Source organism: Rhinatrema bivittatum, chromosome 11 (assembly GCF_901001135.1).
Source record: "Rhinatrema bivittatum chromosome 11, aRhiBiv1.1, whole genome shotgun sequence".
Taxonomy (NCBI): domain Eukaryota; kingdom Metazoa; phylum Chordata; class Amphibia; order Gymnophiona; family Rhinatrematidae; genus Rhinatrema; species Rhinatrema bivittatum.
This window is the reverse complement of record NC_042625.1, coordinates 31,063,757-31,085,516: the sequence shown is the minus strand read 5'-3', so window position 1 is coordinate 31,085,516 and position 21,760 is coordinate 31,063,757. Positions and strand designations below refer to the sequence as shown.

The 21,760-nt window shown below is 46.3% G+C and overlaps 1 protein-coding gene across 2 annotated transcripts in view; it reads right to left on the bottom strand.

The window, feature by feature from the left end:
• The window catches only part of MYO1H (myosin IH), a 245,452-nt gene that overhangs the window by 140,261 nt on the left and 83,431 nt on the right, over nt 1-21,760 (bottom strand). For both annotated transcript variants that reach the window (XM_029571488.1, XM_029571486.1), the window contains exons 3-8: nt 19,761-19,876; nt 19,436-19,634; nt 17,233-17,313; nt 15,149-15,328; nt 11,551-11,649; nt 10,280-10,393 (exon numbers count right to left, since the gene is read on the bottom strand). In XM_029571488.1, the coding sequence (XP_029427348.1) occupies nt 10,280-10,393; nt 11,551-11,649; nt 15,149-15,328; nt 17,233-17,313; nt 19,436-19,634; nt 19,761-19,876 (789 nt within the window). The remainder of the gene's footprint in view (nt 1-10,279; nt 10,394-11,550; nt 11,650-15,148; nt 15,329-17,232; nt 17,314-19,435; nt 19,635-19,760; nt 19,877-21,760) is intronic.

Genomic DNA, 21,760 nt, shown 5'->3' with positions numbered 1-21,760 from the left:
CACTCAAAGACATCTGTTGACCTTTTTCAAATCTAGGATAGGGCGGAAGGTGCCTTCCTTCTTGGGGACCATGAAGTAAATGGAATAGCGGCCCCTTCTTCGCTCCGCAGGAGGAACTGGTTTTATGGCTCCCAGCTCGAGAAGGCATTGTAATATATCGTGTACCGCCTGTCGCTTCCCCTTGTAAGCGCATGGGGACACCAAAAACCTGTCCCGAGGACGACGAACAAAATCTAAAGCGTAACCTTGACTTATCACGGTAAGGACCCACTGGTCCGACGTTAATTTGGCCCATTCCTGGTAAAAGAGCAATAGCCTGCCCCCCATGACTGGAATCGAGGAATGGACCGGCCGCATTTCATTGCGAGGACTTAACTCCAGCAGCAGACTGGGGGATGTTGGGCCTACCGAAACATCTGCCTGGAAAGGACTGAGACCATGACTGTTGTCTGTTCAAATTCTGCCTAAAGGAAGAACCGGTAGACCAGGGGGTTTGGAATCTCCGATTTCCCCGGAAGTGAGACCGAGCGGAAAAAGTGCCCCTGGATCTGGGCCTATCCTCTGGCAATCTATGTACTTTATTTTTGCCCAGGGACTGAATCATGTACTCTAAGTCCTTTCCGAAAAGCAACTTGCCTTTGAAAGGCAGGGAACCCAGCTGAGCTTTGGAAGAAACATCTGCAGACCAGTTTCTTAACCATAAGAGTCTGCGCACCAAGACAGCAGAAACCATAGATCTGGCCGAAGTCCGTAACAGATCGTAAAGAGCATCGGCACTGTACGCAATAGCCGCTTCCAGACGGCCTGCCTGAAGAGCTTCTTCAGCAGAAAAACCTGCATTGGCCTGCAGCTTCTGCACCCAGCGTAGGCCAGCTCTCAAAGAAAAATTGCTGCACATGGCGGCCCGCACACCGAGTGCTGAGACCTCAAATATTTTCTTGAGCTGGAGCTCCAACTTCCGGTCTTGAAGGTCCTTCAGGGCTGTAGCCCTGTGACTGGAATGGTGGTCTTTTTGGTAACTGCAGAGACTGCTGCATCAACCTTGGGGACTCGAAGCAGTTCTAATGCCTCCTCTGGCAGAGGATATAGCTTATCCATGGCTTTACTAACCTTCAAGCCGAGACCCAAGGTGTCCCTTTCCCTGAATAGTAAATCCGTAGCTGAAAAATGAAAAGGGAACGACGTGGTCGGACCCCGTAGGCCCAACAATACTGGGTCCAGAGCTCCCAGCCTGGATTCCTCTGGCGGTACCTCAATACCTAACTCCTTCAAAATTGCAGGAATGAGGGGACCCAGTTCCTCCTCCCTAAAAATGCGAACAACCTTTGGATCATCCCCTTCAACTACATAGGGACTCCGGGATAAATCCTGCTGCTAATCTGTATCTGCATCCACCCCCAGCGAAGGTTTGGAAGGTATAGTTTGATCAACCTGGTCCGACATATCTGAGGAGGAATCTGTGCCTGGCTGGGGAGGCACAGACCGTAAGGTGCACTTTACCAGCCAGCTGCACCTGTAGCCTTGGACCACTTCAAAATGGGAAGATCAGCAAAAAATCTATCACCCGCCTGCCTCTTTTCTGATTTCCTGGCCTTAAAGGCCTTGTGAAGCAGCAATATAAATTCAGAAGAAAATGAGGAAGATAAGGAGGAATCCTCTGCCCCCTCAGAGCTGTCCTCTGCTGCATCCGCGTTTTGCTGTGGAGCTCGCCCCCCCCTCCCCCGGGGGTTATCTGCTGTGGGGATAGAGGCGGTGGGAGAATCCCCTCCCTCACCACGGGTCGCGTGGCAGCTCGGAAGGAACCTAAAATAGCATCCGTTCCCACGCTAAGCGGGAACAGATCAGGTGAAACTGCCCACGGTCCTATTAAGCCCGCTGAAGCCATGTGAGTGCTCCCCCTGTCCTCCCCGGCCGAAACAGAGGTACCTCCCCCCCAGGGAGACAGGAGGAACACAGGCCGTCATGCGAAACCCACGTGCACGCCGAGCCGCAGGCCCAGCAACTTGCTCTCTGCGGCATTACAGCGGGAGACCCGAAGCCCTATAAAAAAATGACAACGAAAAAAGGAACAGCCGGCGCGAGTCTGAGCCTTGAAGGAAGAGAGACGCGAGGGAAGGGAGAGCCCGATTGCCCCAACAGTAAAGATTAAAATTATTATTATTTTATTTTGCCAAACCTGTCTTTAGTGCTGAAATAGGTCCTGGTCCTCCCGGGATGAGTAAGCCGGGCTCCCCGGTATCACCCCTTTATTGGCACTTACTAGGCAATAGGGCCCTCGACCTCTGCCTCGGCAGCCTCTAACACCAGGGGGGATGAACCCCTCAGGACCTGACAACCCCCTGGAAGGCTAAAGGAAATGTCTTCAATTAACCGGTTTCCTTTTTTTATTTTTTATTTTTACTTTTTTAAAAGAAACAGGCTAAAACAGGCTAAAACAGAGTAAAACTTGGCTAATCTCTTTTTTTTTTTTTTAAGAACACCTCACTAATACCAGACCGTAGGTTTTGCATCTCCACCATCTGCTAGAGACAGAGAAATACTGACAGAGTGTAGGTGGCACCTTGGGGATAAGGGCAGAGTCTGTTAAAACTTCTCTGTCTTCATCTGCTGGAGGGGAGGCAAAACCCAGGAGTCTGGACTAATCCATGTACGTACAGGGAAATTAGGTTTTAAGCACAGAAATGCACTTTACCACCTAAATGGCCTTTTGAAAATTGCTACTTTTATGCGCAGAACTCCTTTGAAAATTCACTTCGTAGGCCTGAACTGTCAAAAAGTTTTGGGTGCATAAATGCACTTCTGAAAATTGCTACAATATATGCTGCTTTTACACATGCAAGTCCTTTTGAAAATCACCTCCTTACTGTGTCCTTAGTTCTATTAACCACCATTAAACTAAATTTTTCAGGTATTTTCTTCGCCTTCCCCTTTTCTCCCCACCCCCAGCAACTTTGTCTTCCTCCTTGGACTTCAGGTCCAACTAGGGCCTCAGCACCATAGGCTGCTAGCTGGCATTGCTCCTCAATTTTAGCCTCTCTCCCCTCTCTATCTTGCCCAGCCATCGCAGTGATTGTCCTCGGGCTGAAAAGTACGGACCATGATTCCTTCTAGAACCTGGTGTTTCATTTCATTCATTCATTCATTCAGATTTAATTACATGTGAATCACATAATATCTAGAAGAGTTACAATAAAACATATTTCAGAACAAAATACAATAATCATAAAACTTTACAAAATAAGTAACATAAAATCCCATGTCCTAAACACTGCTTACACTATAAGCAAAACAGGGAGCGTGGTCAAAGACCCCCTCTCCCCTTCTTCAAAATCCTCTTCCTGCCTCCCCCTGAAGGTATAGAAACCTTACACCAAGAACTAAAATAATATCTCTAAACAACAGCAAATATGCCTCTCCTTCAGATAAGTCCCTGACCTATAAAGTCAACCAGAAGGAGTCGCTCCTGAGCAAGACAGGGACTCCCTCCCTCTCCATGACAGTGAATGTTGCTTTCACAACAGTCTTGCCCCTGGTTGGCCTGGAGCTGAAGCCAGGAATCAAAGCCAGATCTCTCACAAAGAAGCATTCAGAGTTGGCCCTGGACCATCGAGTTGATCTATTTTCCAGCTCTCTCTATGCATTACATAATTTCATATTATGCTAGCATTCTTTGGATAGAAGACTGGCTTATAGGTCTCCATTAGTTATGCTACCTGCAGTACAGCACATGGGATGTACTGGGATATCTCTCTATGAGTTGCCAGCAAATACTACATTACTCTGAGGGCAATTTTCAAAGCCATTTCTCTGGGTAAAAATATTGCCCACCCTCAATGTGGGGAAAAACACCCACATTGTTCTACAACACAGGTAATTTTACCTGCATTGTTTGGAATATTCCCCAAGGCAGGCTACACAACAACATGTGCAGTGTCGTACAAACTGAAACTACACGCATTGTTTCCAGTGGAAAAGTTACCCGCAGAAAAAGCAGGTGATAATTTCTGCAGCTAATTTTTTTTCCCCGGGGCAATAATCAAAGCAAACCTAGGCACATAGCTTAGCTTTCATTACTGGTCCAAACCACACAGGTGAAAATTGACCAAGGGGTTTTGTACCAAAATGGAAGATTTGATTATTGCCTCCTAGATAATGAATATATTTTTGAGAATCAAAACAGAATTCCTTAATAATACTCAGTGTACAAGGCATACAGTATAGGAAAATTGGTTCTTTCCTGCTAATTTTCGTTCCTGTAGTACCACGGATCAGTCCAGACTTCTGGGTTTTGCCTCCTCTCCAGCAGATGGAGACAGAGAAAGCTTTGACTGACTCTGCCCTATACCCTGAGGTGCCACCTGCAATCTGTCAGTATTAATCGGTATCAAAGCAGAATGTCACATAAAATTCAACTATCCAACTAAATTAACCATGACAACATCCCACTCGGGCTAGGAATGGACACATCCCGCTCACCAACCCCAAGTGGAAGCAGAACTCACGATAACTTTTGAGAACTTGCAAAATTAGAAAATTTGTAATCACTTATCTGCAGATTGCATTAAAAAACCAGTGAACAAGCGGACTCTCTGTTACCTCTACGCAGAAATGGGTGGGACTCTGGACTGATCCATGGTACTATAGGAACGAAAATTAGCAGGTAAGAACCAATTTTCCTTTCTCTGTATGTACCTGGATCAGTCCAGACTCCTGGGATGTACCAGAGCTCTATTTCCTGGGGTGGGATCTTGAGAGTCCCGCTTAGATAACTCCTTCTCCAAAGCCAGCTGAGCCTGGAGCCGCCGCCCTACAAATCTCCTGTGGTGAAACTTGTTGACACTCCGCCCACGATGTTGCCTACGAACGAGTAGAATGAGCTCTCAAACCAACCGGAAGTGACCGACGAGAGAGAAGATACCTGACTCAATAGCCTCCTTCAACCACTGAGCAATAGTGGCTCTAGACGCCTTATGACGTCTTCTGGGACTATTCCAGAGCACAAACAGATGATCCAACATATGGAAACTGTTTGTTACCTCCATGTAGCGCAACATAACGTGGCATACGTCTAACTTCCTGAGCTCCCTAAAAGAGGGATCAGAATGGTCCAAACCTGGAAATGCTGGAAGCTCCACCGACTGATTCAAATGAAAGGAGGAGACTATCTTTGGCAGAAAAGAAGGAACAGTCCTCAAGGAAACTCCCGCTTCGGTAATCCTTAAAAAGGGTTCCCTACAGGATAAGGCCTGAAGCTCTGACACTCAGCGTGCAGAAGAAATAGCCACAAGGAACACCACCTTCAACATGAGATCCTTCAAAGTCGTCCTCTTGAGAGGCTTAACGGGCACAGCACATAGGGCTTTGAGCACCAAGTTCAGACTCCACAAAGGACAAGGATTCCTGAACGGAGGGCGTAAATGCTTTGCTCCCCAGAGAAAAAGTGCCACATCTGAATGTGCCGCTAATGACACGCCATTTAACTTACCACGGAAACAACCAAGGGCTGCTACCTGCACCAGTAAGGAACTGCATGACAATCCTTTAGCTTGCAAAAAGGACAAAATATCTGAAACCGAAGCTCGCGTAGGGTGTAATTCATGCTCCACACACCGACTCAAAAATTCCCCACACCCTGACATAGGCCAGGGAGGTAGAAGTCTTATGCGAAAGCAAAAGAGTAGCCACTACAGACTCTGAATAACCCTTGTTCTTTAGACAGCACCTCTCAAAAGCCATGCCGCTAGACAAAAGCGATCTACCTCTTCCAAACAAACGGGGCCCTGATGGAGAAGGTTTGGGAGATCCCAAAACTGCAAGGGGTCATCCACCGCCAGACTGACCAAATCCACAAACCATGGACATCTTGGCCACTCCGGTGCCACTAGAATGACCTCTGCCTGGTGAGTCTCTATTCGCCTCAGCACTCTGCAGATCAGAGGCCAGGGCGGAAAAATGTAGAGAAGAACATCCTTCGGCCAGAGAATCACTAGGGCATCCACCCCTTCCGCTCCCCATTCTCGCCTCCGACTGAAAAATTGAGGGGCCTTGGAATTCCGAAAGGTTGCCATAAGGTCCACCACCAGCTGGGACCACTTGTCACATATCTGCTGAAAGGCCTCGTTGCATAACTCCCACTCTCCGGGGTTGAGGCGATGACGACTGAGAAAGTCTGCTTGAATATTGTCGATTTCAGCCATATGAGAGGATGCTATGCTGAGTAGATGCTGCTCCCCCAGAGTATCAGCTGCTGTGCCTCAAGTGCCACCGGTTGGCTTTTGGTTCCTCCCTGCCGATTGATATAAGCCACCATGGTCGCATTGTCAGAAAGAACTCGGACTGACTTCCCCTGCAGGAAGGGCTGGGGAGCCTGCAATGCCAAACGCACAGCTCTGGTCTCTAGACGATTGATCAACCACTGGGCCCCCGCCATGGACCATTGGCCTTGACCCGATGTTCCCTGACAAACTGCTCCCCAGCCGGAGAGACTGGGTCTATGGTGACCACCGTCCAATTGGGAACTTCCAGGGGCACTCCACGTCTCAAATTGTCACAGTAGCCACCAATCCAGACTGGACCAAGCCGCATCCGTAAGGGGAAGGGGAAGGTGATATTGTTCAGAAACCGGGTTCCAGCGGGAAAGCAGTTCTGACTGTAGCGGTCTCATATGAGCAAAGGCCCAAGGAACCAACTCCAGGGTGGAAGTCATCGAGCCAAGGACCCTCAAATAATCCCATACTCTTGGAGTATGATTGGATAACATGACCCTTCCGCTGCTCTGACCGAGGGACCTGAATGATGGCCCTGAGATCGTGTAGACACGGCAACATGTCTTGCACTGCTCGATGCTTCTCTTCGTAGGAACACGGGGAGATAAACCGATCTTGCAGTCGATGAACAAAATCTAAAGCGTAACCTTGATTTATCACCTTGAGGACCCAGTGGTCTGACGTCCACTTGGTCCATTCCCCATAGAACAGAGACAGCCTGCCTCCCACCACTGGAACCGGGGAATGGACCGGCCTCATTTCATTGGGAGGATTTAACTCCCCCTGCTGCATGGGGGATCCCAGGTCTTCCAAATCGACGTCCATGAAAGGACTGGGACCAAGACTGCTGTCTGCCCGAAGATTGTCTCACAGGGGGACCATATGGCCGAGAAGAGTGGAACCTCCGATTTGCTCAAAAGCGGGATCGCGAGGGAAAGTCCGGCAGCTTTTGGACTTTGTTCTCCCCTAAGGACTGAATTATATCTTCCAAGACCTTTCCAAAAGAAGCTTGCCCTTGAAGGGCAGAGAGCCGAGTTGCGCCTTAGAGGATACATCTGCTGACCAGTTTCTCAACCAAAGGAGTGTAGATCTGAGTAATGAGGCTTCAGTCAGTTGGTAATCTAAAAAGCAAGTTTTATTAATGGAAAGAAAAAAAGAGGAACCAATTTGTTCCCGGAGTAGCAAGCCGTACAAGCAAGGGGGTAAGCTCCTAATCTACTCAGTGTTACTGCAGTGTGCACTGCTTTTTAAACCTTACATTGTGTCCAATAAGAATGCATTGACAAGCTTCCTGGGTGTATTTTCTTCTTCCAGTTATCAATGGGATTTGTCACTTGTTAGTCCAATCAAATCTAATCCCTGGGGTGTTGGCTCCTTTTTGCATGTACACAAGAAAGTCAGTTAAACTAGCCAAAACTGGTTTCTCAGAAGTATATTGTCACAGAAAATGTCACAGATATTTTAAATACCCAAAAAATAATTACTGAACGTATGAGGGAAACTGTAAAATACAGTAATAAATTATTAATTCTTAAAATCCCGGGAGTCGGTATCAGAGTATTCAGTGCTTCAATCTCCTGGGCTCTTGCCCACAAAGGGCTACAACCCCTCTCATTTATTTGCACTTTTGTAACGTCATTTACTTCATCCCGTTCATTGTTTTTACTTTTATGCCATAAGTGAAATCTACTCTAAAGATTTTTTACTGCTGCTGTCGCGGTCTATATTGATGTTTCTTATTCTTGTCTGCCACATCTTCTGCATCTTATAGGCTTTATACAGCAACATAATAAAATCTGAAGAGAAAGAGGATGAGGAGTCTGGGGCCTCCTCGAGGCCGACCTCCCCAGCGCCTGCTGCTCCTGTTCGCGGCTTGCCCCCTCAGAGGCTGCCTGCTGTGGGGACAATGGAGGGGGATCTGACCCTCCCTGCTCTGCAACCCACGTCGCCGCGCGAAAAGAGCGCAAAACGGCGTCCATTCCCGTGCTGAGTGGGAACGGGTCTGGAGAAGGAGACCTCAGGTGCCGGCTCCTTCCTGAAGCTCGGGCCGGCTGAATCGCTGCCTTCGTGGCTCCATTTGACATGCCCTCCCCCCCCAGGGAGGCACGCAGAGCACAGGCCTTCCCATGAGACCTGCGCCTGTACCCACACACGTGGCATTGTCAGTTCGCAAGGAAAAGAAAAAGAGAACAAAAACCTGCCTCATCGGCGGTGAAAGGTCCTTCCCCCCCGCGGAGCTAGAAACGGAACCGAACTATCACTGCCTTCGCAGCAACTTGCCTTGAGAAAATCTTTTTTTTTGTTCTCAGCTGCTCCGCGGGTCCTGCGCCGATTAGGGTGAGTGAGCCGGGCTCCCAGCTATCACCCGAGCCAGGAGTGGATGCAGGGTCCTCAACCTCCCCAACTCCGGCGGCCTCGAAAACCAGCGGGGGGATGGTCCCCTCAGGACCTGGCAACCCCCTGGGAGGCAGTGAAATGGCTTCTTAGTCTTTTAGATTTTTTTTTTTTTTTAAAGAGCCAGTCTTGACAAACGAAACCTAGACTAACCCTAAACTGCCTACTTTTTTTTTTTTTTTTTTTTTTAAGTAAACTACCACAGACTGCAGGATTTTGCACCTCCACCATCTGCTGGAGACAGAGAAATACTGATGGACTGCAGGTGGCACCTCAGGATATAGGGCAGAGTCAGTCAAAGCTTTCTCTGTCGCCATCTGCTGGAGGGGAGGCAAAACCCAGGAGTTTGGCCCGATCTGGGTACGTACAGGGAATCAGTTATCCTGCTGCAATAAGAGAGGCATATTTGGCTTCTTTCCCTTTTCTATCTCGGGAATCAGTTTAGGCTGCTGTGGGAAGATGCTTCAGCCATGCACATTGGGGCAGATTTTAAAAGCCCTACACGCGCCGAGCCTATTTTGCATAGGCCCAGCGACGCACGCAGGCCCCGGGACGTGCGTATGTCCTGGGGCTTGAAAAAAAGGGCGGGGCATGGGCAGTCTGGGGTGGGGGCGTGGCCAGAGGCCTCCGTAGGGCCTCTAGGCTGGGGGATTGCAACCTACGCCTGCCCAGAGGCAGGCGCAACTTGAAAAATAAAGGTCAGGGGGGGTTTAGGTACGGCTGGGGGGGGTGGGTTAGGTAGGGGAAGGGAGGGGAAGGTGTGGGGGACGAAGGAAAGTTCCTTCCAAGGCCTCTCCGATTTCGGAGCAGCCTCGGAGGGAACAGGGAAAGCCATCGGGGCTCCCCTAGGGCTCGGCGCGTGCAAGGTGCACAAGTGTGCACCCCCTTGCGTGCGCCGATCCCGGATTTTATAACATGCGCGCGGCCGCACGCGCATGTTATAAAATCGGGCGTAGATACTAAAATCTGGCCCATTATCTTAAGGAAGGGCGTTGGTGGTCCCAAAGGGTGGGAGCTTCTGGATCAATGTTTTCTGCTCCTATCCTCTCTGTGCTCAGAACTGCCCAATTGTTTGTATTTTTATACTATGTATGTTTTGACCATGTGTAAACCGCCTAGACGGATATATATTTATCCATTATGCGGTATATAAAAAACTTTAAATAAAAAATAAAACTTTAAATAAACAAAAGTGGAAATCCTAAGGTGGAATTACGATTCAAGAAGCTCTTAGAGGTCCACGTTTGGTAAACCGAGGAGCAGGAAAGTTTCTCAGGTTACTTTACTTGGGTACTCTGCAGAACATACTCAGATAAGGGTTCTGATGAATATACCCAGGTAACTTTAGGATAATGATTTTTCCAAGCAGACTTATCCAGCTCCATTTCTCCGGTTAGTCCTGAAAATCAGCACTAGCCAGATGCATTTTACCTACGCCCCCCCCCCACCCCCGCCCTACTTCTGTTTACCTAGCTAAAGTTTAGCTGTGTAATACCTTACCTTGGTTACATTTTGCCAGTAAGAGGGGCAGGAAATCTAAATCTTGGGGATTTTCAGGGTAACTCTGAAAGTTACCCAGACAAACACTTTGAATATCAACCTCTAGGTTTTCACCATACCTTGGATATCCATCTGATCTGGGTACCATCGGTTATGATAGCATGTCCGCGGTGATCCTCCTCATACTGGATGTTCCCCAGGTACAATACACTGGCAATGATTCCAAAGAGATGCTGGCACCAGAGGGATGGAAGGGAAACAATGTTAGATTTGAGATTACGATCAAATGCTTACCGTGATGTCCATGTAACGCTTCCCTGGACAAAGCCAGAGGTTTTAATAAATAAATTCCTCTAACTGGATACATTTTAGCAGGGTAAAACTCACCTGGATAAAATGTATGCAGATAAAGAGAGGGGGGCATTTCTGGGCGGATTAAAGTTATCTGGCTTAACTTAGCCAAATAACTTGTATATTCAAAGCTATCTGAGTAAACGTACCTGACTATCTTTGGCTTTGTCTGGGTATATTTAGTGGCCTGGCTGTCCCGCTGAATGCACAGTGTAAGTTTACCTGAGCAGCCCACAGCTCAGTATGGACCTCTATATGTTCTGCCCTAAACTCTGTCTCTGTCTGAACAGCAGCAGAATTTTGTGATTGGTTAAATGCCAAGCTTCAGGCCTGATTGCATAAAGGATAAGGCAATGGATGTACTAAGAGATGGTATGGTCAGCAGCTCTCCAAACCTTTATTTTAATGCTTAGAAACTGACAGCTGGGGATACAGCTGAGGAGTTTAGCATGCAAAGCTTACTCTGAATTCTATTGTACACCTGGAAAGGGCTAGGAGGGGTATTTTTTAAATAATGATTTGTTTGGGGTGACCCAGCAGTTTCCTCCTGCTCATTCACAACCAGGACTGGGATCTGGTGCCAAGATCTTCACTCACAGCTACCCTGGTTTGGCAATTTGGTGCTTTACTTTAAATATTGTTAAAAGGAAATGTTGGTTAACATTGTTATTTAGAAGGTTTTGCCCCGATTACAGTGTAAGAGGTTGTTTGAAGTGGATTTGGTTTATTGAGAAAATCTTATTGCATTTTTTAAATGGTTTATTTATTTTATTTTATTTTGCTTTGAAAATGTTGCATAGGCTGTATGCTTTCATTGTATGCCATTTTGTTACATTTTTATTGTCATGTTTGTAGTGCACTCTGGGTCTTTGTGAGAAGAGCGAGAAGTAGTAACATTTAAACTAAAATAGAACCTAGCGGTGACTATGAAGCAGAAAACACTGCAAGGATGCAATACAACAAGTGGCTTTTGGGGTTTTTTTTTTAATGTAGTACTCTTTCCTTTGTTACAGGAAACTCCTTGGGGGTTTGCTTATACCTCTATATCAGCTTCTGTGAAATTAATCACTGAGAAGGCTTTGCGGACCGTTTTCCAGTCATTCTTGTCGTTGATGGTGCTCACTTTGGCACATTTACCCTATAGTACAGAATTAAAAAAAGCGCATGAGAAACGGAACGCATTAGTACAATATTCTACATCGAAGATAGCAGAGTTGCTTACCTGTAACAGGTGTTCTCCCAGGACAGCAGGATGTTAGTCCTCACATATGGGTGACATCATCAGATGGAGCCCTGTCACGGAATACTTTTGTCAAAGTTTCTAGAACTTTGACTCGCACACTGAGCATGCCCAGCATGTCACTAATCCTGCAGCCACCAGGGGTCCCCCTTCAGTCTCATTTGTAGCAAAAAGTACAAGTGAAAAATAAAATAAGAAAATGGTATCGAACCCAATTCCGCGGGGTAGTGGGCGGGTTTCATGAGGACTAACATCCTGCTGTCCTGGGAGAACACCTGTTACAGGTAAGCAACTGCTTTCTCCCAGGACAAGCAGGATGGTAGTCCTCACATATGGGTGATTAGCAAGCTACAGGCTGACTCATAATGAAGCAAGCCAACCAGCACACAACATGTGCAACAGGCACAACAGCTGGGGTGCTGTTGGCAATGATGAGGCAGCCTGAAATTCACAGCGGGTCGAGGTAGGACGAGTTGGGTTTCTACACGACGGTCGCCCGTATGACATACTGAGGGCAAAGGTAGCGCCGGCGCCATTTTGAATATTGGCAATACGGCCCGCAGGAGGCCCCCCCAAGCTGGCCAAAAGTCCCTGGGGGTCCAGCGGGGGTCCAGGGGCGATCTCCTGCACGCGTGACGTCGGGAGCCAGGAACCAAAATAGCGCCGGCGCTACCTTTGCCCTGTCACATGATAAGGGCAAAGGGCCACCGGCGCCATTTCTCTTAACGCAGCCATGGCCAGAGAGTGGGAGATCGCGCTGGGACCCCCCCCACTGGACCCCAGGTAATTTAAAACATTTGGGGGGGGTTCAGGAGGGTGGGGGATTTGTTTTAAAGGTTCGGGGTGGGTTTTAGGGTTTTTTTGGTGTACCGGTTTTCCCGCCCTCCCCCGATTTACAATTTTTAACGATTTAAAAAAAAACAAAAAACACGACGATCAGATTTCCCTCCCCCCCAGCCAAAATCGATCGTTAAGACGATCGATCACACAATTCACACCCCTATTATCTGGACAATAGTGAGCTGCGAAGGTGTGGACAGAGCTCCACGTTGTAGCCCTGCAGATGTCAGCAATCGGTACTGAACGGTAGTGCGCTACTGACGTTGCCATGGCCATTACTGAGTGCACCTTCACTCGTCCCTCAAGTGGAAGGCCTGCTTGCTGGTAGCAGAATGCAATGCAGTCTACCAACCAGTTGGAGAGAGTCTGCTTGCCCACCGCAACTCCAAGCTTGTTTTTGTCAAAAGAAACAAAGAGTTGGGTGGACTTTCTGTGGACTGCGGTGTGGTCTAAGTAAAATGCAAGCGCACGTTTACAGTCCAAGGTGTGCAGAGCTCGCTCACCCGAGTGAGTGTGAGGCCTTGGAAAGAAAGTGGGCAAGACAATAGATTGGTTTAAGTGGAAATCCATTACCACTTTAGGAAGGAATTTAGGGTGAGTGCGGAGAACCACCCGGTCATGGAGGAACCTTGTATAAGGTGAGTATGTTACAAGGACTTGCAACTCACTGACTCTGCGAGCAGATGTGATAGCTACCAGGAAAATTACTTTCCATGTAAGAAATCTGAATTCGCAGGAGTGCAGGGGTTCAAAAGGAGGGCACATGAGCAGTGCAAGTACTACGTTGAGGTCCCATGCCACAACCAGTGATCGTAGAGGAGGCTTAAGCTGTAGTAAGCCTCTCATGAAGCGACCCACAAGGGGTTGAACCGTTATCAGGGCATCCCAGAACATGCTTCACACCCACCCGGCTACAACTTCACTGAGGAAACGAGCTTTGTCCACTGCAGGTCCCCTCCTTTGGAACAGGCTTCCGCCAGACCTCCGCCAAGAACCCTGCCTAACAACTTTCAAAAAGAAGCTTAAGTCCTGGCTATTCACCCAAGCCTTCCCTGATAGCTAAAACCTGATGAAGAGACAGACGGTATCCATATCACTGTACATACTCCTTTCTGATTGTTGTACCTTATATCACCTGTGGATACCCTCACTTTGTATCTAGTTTTGTACCCTGCCTCAGTTTATCTTGTTCATGAATATCTCCCTTAAAGTTCTTTGTCAACATGTTACAATGTATTCCGCCCCAGAGGCGTCAGTTCAGTTCCATGTAAACCGGTGCGATATGTATTGTATACAGGAACATCGGTATAGAAAAATTAAAAATAAATAAATAAATCCCCCTACTCCTTGATGGTAAGCAGAGATGGCACTGAGGTTTACTCGTATGGAGGAAGTCTGGAGACCAGATTCTTAGAGGTGCCAGAGATAATCTAAATGCGCTGGTGTGGGGCAAGTAAAGGAATCTAACCCTTTCTGCGTGCACCACATGGTGAACCTCTTCCATTTAGAGCGGTAAGACTTCCACGTGGAAGGCTTTCATGAAGCTACAAGGACTTGAGAGACGCCACTAGAAAGGTTGAGGGGCTGTAGGATCAACCTTTCAACATCCAGGCCATCAGGCATGCTGGGCATGCTCAGTGTGCCAGTCAAAGTTCTAGAAACTTTGACAAAAGTGTTCCTTGATAGGGCTCCATCTGATGATGTCATCCATATGTGAGGACTACCATCCTGCTTGTCCTGGGAGAAATGATAGCCCGCAGAGATATTCAGTGCAGAGCTTACATAACAGATTTTATAATTCTTTCTAAGCTTATGTATACATGTGAAGGGCAATTTTAATTCAAGACATTATTAGAACAATTCGGTAATTTCTTTTTTTCCGCAAGCTTGCCTCACCTCGGTCTGTAAAAAAAGAAATATATTAAAACAGACAAATATGGGCAGCATTTCCCCTAAAGAGTTTAGACAGAAAACAAGGTACCACATAAGTGATGGTAGCAAACTTTTTGAGCTTGGTATGTGTCATTGGTAAGTCCTAAAACCCCAAATGATAAGGCTGCCAGACCGCACCATCACTTGTAAGATTGTAGTTTATGAAATGCTTAGAGGCAGATGTACTGAAGATCTTTTCCCATTTTGTGTCTGAGGATAAATTGTGTATTTGCCATGTTAGTCCATTTGTATGCATAGAAATAAAGGTCAAAAAGCAAAAAATATATAAAGTGATCCCTTTTTATTGGACTAATAATACATTTCTTGACGAGCTTTTGGGTTACACTCATTTCATCAGGTTAAAACAAAATGAGCAGGTTTGTTCATTTTCTCTGGACCTGACGAAGGGAGCAAAATTCCCCCAAACTAGTCAAGAAATACATTTTCCAATAAAAAAAAGTATCATCCTGTAGAATTAAGTTTGGTTGCTGACCCTTATTTCCACATGGGCCTGTGAGAAAAATGCTCAGGACATCTGGCCCTTGATGTCTTCCTGTTTGAGGAGTTTCAGGCACAAAGATGAAAGATAAACAAGGTTAAACATTGACAGCATCATATTTCCAACCTGCATAAGATAGCTGTACTTCTGAGCATTACGCTCCAGCCCCAGCCAGCGCATCAGCTCCTCCTCGCCTCCCTCCAGCAGCTGGTAGAAGATATGGAAGTTACGTTCACCGCTGCTCTGATGGACCACACGAGATTTCTCTATCAGGAAGCTGAGGATGTGTCCACCAGCCGGAGCTCCCTGCAATAAAAGATTGCCTCAACCATAGTAAGGAAGTTCAGCTTTTTTCCAGATGTAGATATTAGATTTTTTTTGTGCTCAGCTTTTTTTTCATTCAAATTACATGTACTTGGGAAATTATTTGTTTATGTTTACCCTGAGCATGAAGGTGACAAAAAAGCTGTGTGAATCAAATGCCAATAACAGAACAGCTGTGAATCTGATTCACACAGCTAGACCGGGAAGGCAATCGCTTGGACAAAATGGCATCAAATTCACTGAACTAAATCATGGCTGGCAAGTGTTCTTGGCATATTATTGGTATCATAGGGCTTTGTGACCAGTAACGTGTGTCTTACTTGGATGCTCCACTTGTGGAAAAGCCTCCCTTAACCCCTAATGTACCTATCACTTAAAATCAGAATTTGTAGTAATGTGCTTAACTTGTAGGAATTCATCCAATTTCATGATCAAAATATTCACTCTTCATGCTTCCAAAAAACACAACTCCAAAGGTTTACAGAAGCATTCAGCACGCCAGCGATCACCTTTGGGTTTCCATCAGTTTTTTTTCATTCAATACGAACCCCTGAAGCACTACCAGGTAGTATTATGGATATAAGATGGTCTGATTTTTGTACAGCTCTATAAATATAGGGGTAGATTTTCAAAACGTTCGCACGCGCGCACACATGGACGCATGATTTTATAACATGCGCGCGCTGGCGCGTGCACGTTATAAAATTTCAGGTCTACGCGCGCAAGGTGGTATAATTTTGCACATACGCGCAGCAACATATTGGGGCCTTCCCCAGTTCCCTCCCAGTCCATTCTAATAAAGGAGCGAACTGTGAGGGAACTTCCCAAACCCCCACCCTATCCTCCCTTCCCCTGCCCATATCCTGCCCTCCCCCGATCTCTATCCTAGCTGCCCCAAATTGTTTTAACTTTTGCTCCTGCCAAGGAGCAGGAGCAAGTTGCGGCGCGCGATCCCTTAGCACAGCGGCAAATGACCACGGTGCCGAGCGCATCTAGCCCTGCCCCATCCCCCGGACTGCCCTTTTAACACCCTGGCACTTACACGCGACCCGGGGTTTTTGCACGTGGCCGGGTCCATTACACGCGCCGGGGTTTTAAAATCTACCCCATAATGTTTTAAGAAGGTATCCAGAAAAATGATGCTACGGGGTAAATAATCAAAACCTGCCACATTGGTGCAAACCCTGCTGGTAGTTTTACCTGTGGGGCGTGCAGCAATATTCAAAGCAAAAGTACGCTGGTAGTTTTGCTTTGATTATTGCCTAAGAAAAAATGACATGCAGAAATGTGTGTCGGCTTTTGTCTGCGTGTATAATATTGTGACACAAACAACATGTATCGTTTTTCATAATCATAATTATGTGCACTGTTCAATCCTCTGCCCTCTCCCCGCAATCCTCCCCCTTATCGGCCTTTTCTGCAGTCCATGGGTAAAAATGCTCGCATTGTTCAACCCTGCATTTGGTTTTACCCGCAGATAGGCTGGCCAATGTTTAAAGCCCCAATTTTTATGGGTATAATACTTTTTTTTTTTGACCCACAGAAAGCGTTTTGAATATTTCCACCTTTATAGGCACAGATGAATGCACCAGTATTTGCAGTGCCATGTTTCTTATTTAGTAGAAGGTTTTAATCACCGTTAGTGGAGAAAATACAATCATAGACCTGCAATGCAAGCCGAATGAGAAACGAGACACCACATGTATAGACTCCTCTTTTCGAATCATGTAAGAGGTGCAGGGGATATTGTCTTTCAGGACCTACAGAACTCAATCAGGCAACACACACACAAAAAAGAGCATACAGGAAAACATTCATTTTCTTTTTCGTACAAATATTGACTTGATTTTGTTGATTGTTCTTCCTCCAATAGATACCTAATTTACCTTAAAATCAAACTGAATATCCATGTACTTTCCAAATCTACTGGAGTTGTCATTACGCAAAGTCTTGGCATTTCCGAAAGCCTGGAAGACAAGTTTTTAAACTCTGTAAGTTATCTTCCTATAGGTGTTTAGCGTTATTGCTTCCATGTCTGCTGCTTCACCTCTTCACCTCCCCATTACTGAAATTACAGTATTCTTTCCATGCACGTCTGCACCAACAATCAACTTATTAGAATTAAAGTTTATGTTTTATTTATTGATTTTTATTCTGCTTTTCAGGCACTTCAAAGTGGATTATATTCAGGTGCTGTAGGTTTTGTTCTGTCCCCAGTGGGCTCACAATCTAACAAGCCAATGCAATAATCTTGGTGCTAATAAAATGTGTGTTGGTTTTTAGCGCATATTTTTAACAACAAGATTTTTTTTTTTAATTCCCGATGCAGTAAAGATTTTTTTTTAAATTCCCGATGCAGAAATGTATCAGGAATTTAAAAAACACATAAAAACTGTCAAATACACATTTTAACTAGGGATTTATCCATCTATCCAGCAGCGGGAAGCAGCCACCAGATATACACATAAATTAGTACTTATACAGCTATCTGCTACGACTCACCACTACTTAGCCGGCTAAGTAGCGGTGAACCGTGCCAGAAAACCCACAGCCAGTACACTAAGGCTTTGTGCACCATTCAGTGCAAAGATTGAACACTCCAACAGGTAAGTACTCTGGGTCAGGCACACCCTCCCTGAGCTTTTCTTCTGCTGCCTGTATCTCTGGATGTAGCTCTTTCATTCTCTCTTCTTTTCAGACAGAAACTCATGGGACCTTTCCTTGTTAGACAAAAGGACAATCTTCTTTCTCCAAGCTCTGCAGAAACATCTCTGAGACAGGCTAGGGAGTACGGAGCTTAATTTCCCTTTTCTCAGATACTTTGGAATATTTCAGGAATCCCTTTTGAACCCCAAGACAAGACCACCCGATACTGAAGTCCTTGGACTCAAGCCACTTTGCCAGGGAAGAAGACTCCCTCCAGTACCCCACCAGGTATGACCTCTCCCCTTGGAGGGAGGGACCTGAAGACCCCTCTACCTTGGTTGGAAGGATGGTCTTGAAGAACCATGAACTACAAGGGCAGAGGAGTTTTGTTAAATTCACGATACCTCCTACCAGGGAGTGTCAATCTTCCTCTCCTACTCTATTCTGATATTACTCGCCTCATGCAGGGTCTGTTGAGACACTGCTGCTATTCTGGTAAGAGGCAGTTTTGGGACCCCCTTACAATTGTAACAGATTTCCCAAAAAAACAATACCAGGTATCCAGAAGACCTCATTTTAGCATATTCATTAGTTCATTGGTTTTACACATTCATTTATTTTTTTTGCGTAATATCTACCTGTAGAATTTTGGTTTACAGCTATTCCTGTGCTAAGAATTACTTAGTACTCCTGAGATGCTCTGCAGATTCTTTATCCTTAGGCTACCAATAGAATATGGATTACACTATTCACTTGCTATTCTAGCAATGCTATTTTAAAGCAGCCTAGGTAGCATTCATCTACGTCACATCACTCCATTTCCTGACACATCCTTAGCTGAATTTTTAGTACAGCTGTTGAAACACATAGGTGGACCATTCCAATGGGGGGCGGGGGGGGGGGGGGTCAAAGGGCTAAAATCCTCCTTGGGCAAATATTTTTAAACTCAAATTTTGTAAAACACCTACGAGACTAACATTTTTCATAAGTGCTTTATATATTATTTTGTCATGTGGGAGATTACATTGTATTAATGTTACCTTGTGCTATTACGGGCTGCCAAAACTAGTCACCTTGCTTTGCTCATCACACTATACTATTACCCAACACATGCACACAATAAGAAAAGTTTCTGGAAGACATCAGTAACTTATAAAAGATTAACTAAAGTAAACGGTACAGTGTGTTCACTTGGATATCTGGATCAGACTGGTCTAATCATATTAAGCTGGGACAAAATTCACCTAGCGATAAAATAGAAAAGAACTAATCAGCAAGGTCATTTTTCTGTATTGAGTCATGGTTTTCTTAGTTCAAATGCATGTAAAGATCCTGAAATTCTTCCCCCCCCCCCCCCCCCCCACCACATACATATTTTTGTATCAGAAAACATTCTGTGGTCTGCAGTGCCCAGAGCACACCTCCCCCTCTTCTAAGGGTTACCTCCAACACTGGATTGGAGAGGAGTAATCGATCACGGACTGTTTCCAAGCGATCCGTGGTAGGGCATGTCATCGCCAGGTACTGGAGGATCTTCTTTGATGTTTCTGTCTTCCCAGCCCCGCTCTCCCCGGAGATTAGGATAAAGTGGTTATTACGCTCGGTGCACATCACCCTATAAGCATTGTCAGCTATGGCATATCTAGGAAGAAAAATATTCACATGAACAAGAAAACTTTGAATCTCTCAGTTACCAGATCTATGATGGAAGCATGTTTCAGTTCTCTCATTTCATGTGTAAAGATTCACAGAGCTACTTCGTACTTACATATGTGGTGGTAGCTCAAACAAATTAACTCCTTGGTAAAGCTCCATTTGCTTGACTGAGTAGATATCCACATCTTTGTAGGGATTCACTGACACTAGAAGGGTCCCAATATAAGTCTACAGAGGCAAACAGAACAAGATATGTGGTGTCCATCCAAAATAAAATCAACTTTTCCCCCAAAAGAATCATGTCCAGAGAATGACTACGCCCTATGGACTGAAATGACAACCTGAAAAAAAAAAGTGTCAAAACAACGTATTAAAGCTGCATGATGTATATTTTGTAAAAATACATCTTCTGTGTTTTCCTATTATATTTCTAATCCCAGCATCCAAAATAAATCTCAGACATGATATTCTTTTCATTTACTCTTTATCCTCTTTAATTACTTTTTTCCCCCATCTGATCACGCTAGAGCTTTTTTCACACAAACTTAGGACTTAGAAAATTTATGACAAAATGATATGCATCAGCTTGCCTAAATAAAATGAATCACATCATATGCTTAAAAAAACAACACACTGCTCAAATGCCTTGTATAGTCTGTGAAAACCAAATAAACCCCCCTATACATGTTTTTAAGACTAGTCCAATTTGGAATCACTTAATAGATTATCTATTTTGTTACAAGAGGCATGACACTTATTATTAATTTCCAGATATGCATGATCATCTTCCTGATGTCAATAACATTTGGAATGGGGCAGGCCTAGATTTAGGCACAGGCAGCATAGGCAACAGCCTAAGGTGCCAAATTTTGATAGGTGCCAATGTTGCAAGCGTGGACGGACACCCAAGAGCGTGAGCCTCTGTGCCACTGTTATGATTCTGCTTGTGGGACAAGCCCACAAGCGGCCTCTCACTTTTTTCTTCTGCCAGCCAGCCCCCGATGCCATCCGCCGGTGTTCCCCGCGGTCTGGAGACCGCCCATGCTCCGCTCCCGTACTGCGGGCCTTGCCGCCATGCCTCCATGCAGCCTGGAGGCCGCCAACGCTCTCCCCCCACTGTGGTGGCAGGAAGCCACAGCTGACCTCTTCACGGCTAGACCACCCTGGAGCTTTCCTTGCGGCCTGGAACTGCCGCCATCGCTCCACTTTGTGGCTGGGAGCCGCCGACGATAGTGCTGTCCTCCGTGGCAGGAACCACATTCAGTTTCCTCTTCTTGCGGCCGGTGGGCCACTCCAGAGCTCCTCTTCACGGCCCGGAGGCCGTTGCTGGTGCTTCACGTGGCTGGAGCCACCCTCAGTCCTCTCTTCAGCGGCTGGAGCCGTCCCCAGCCTTCTCCTGCGGCAAGAACCGCCTCAGGCCTGCTTCTCCTGCATAGCATGGCTGCTGTCCCTGGTCCTGCCTCCTTAGGCGCAGGGCCGTGCCTCCTCTCTGGATATAAAGGGCCAGTCCTTCTGGCTCCTCCTTATGATGTCATCCTGGGTGTTCCTCTTCAGCCTTACAAAAGGGCTCAGCCTTCAGTTCCTCGTCGTCTTCGTAAGGAGTCAGTCATGGAGTTGGTCTGCTCCTGGATCCTCTGTTCCAACTCTTCGGTCCAGGAGTCTCCAACGATGTCCTCCTCTGCTTCTTCAAGGCACTTTGTTTTTCGTGGGAATTCCCTTGTCTTCCTCTGTGGTTCCTGATCCTTCATCTACATCTTCGTTCCATGTTTGGTCTCTCCAGATCCTAAGTCCTTGTCTTCAGATGTCTTCATCATCTGACCCTCCTGATGTCTTCACTTTCAGATCTTCCTGAAGTCCTCGCCTTCTGATGTCCTGTCCTTTCTGAAGTCCGTCATCCTGTTGTTCTGCCTCTTGGAGCCTCCTCGATGCTCTTGATTGGGTGACCTGGGGGTCCAAAGTCCAGATGTCTCAGATGTCTTGCTCAACGCAATAAACAACAAAGGGACTACCTTGCACCGTGGAAGATTTTATTAAAAAAAGCCCGACTCAGGCCGAGTTTCGCCAACCAAGGCTGCATCAGGGGCTTGGTGCTGCAAGAAACTCTCACTGCTG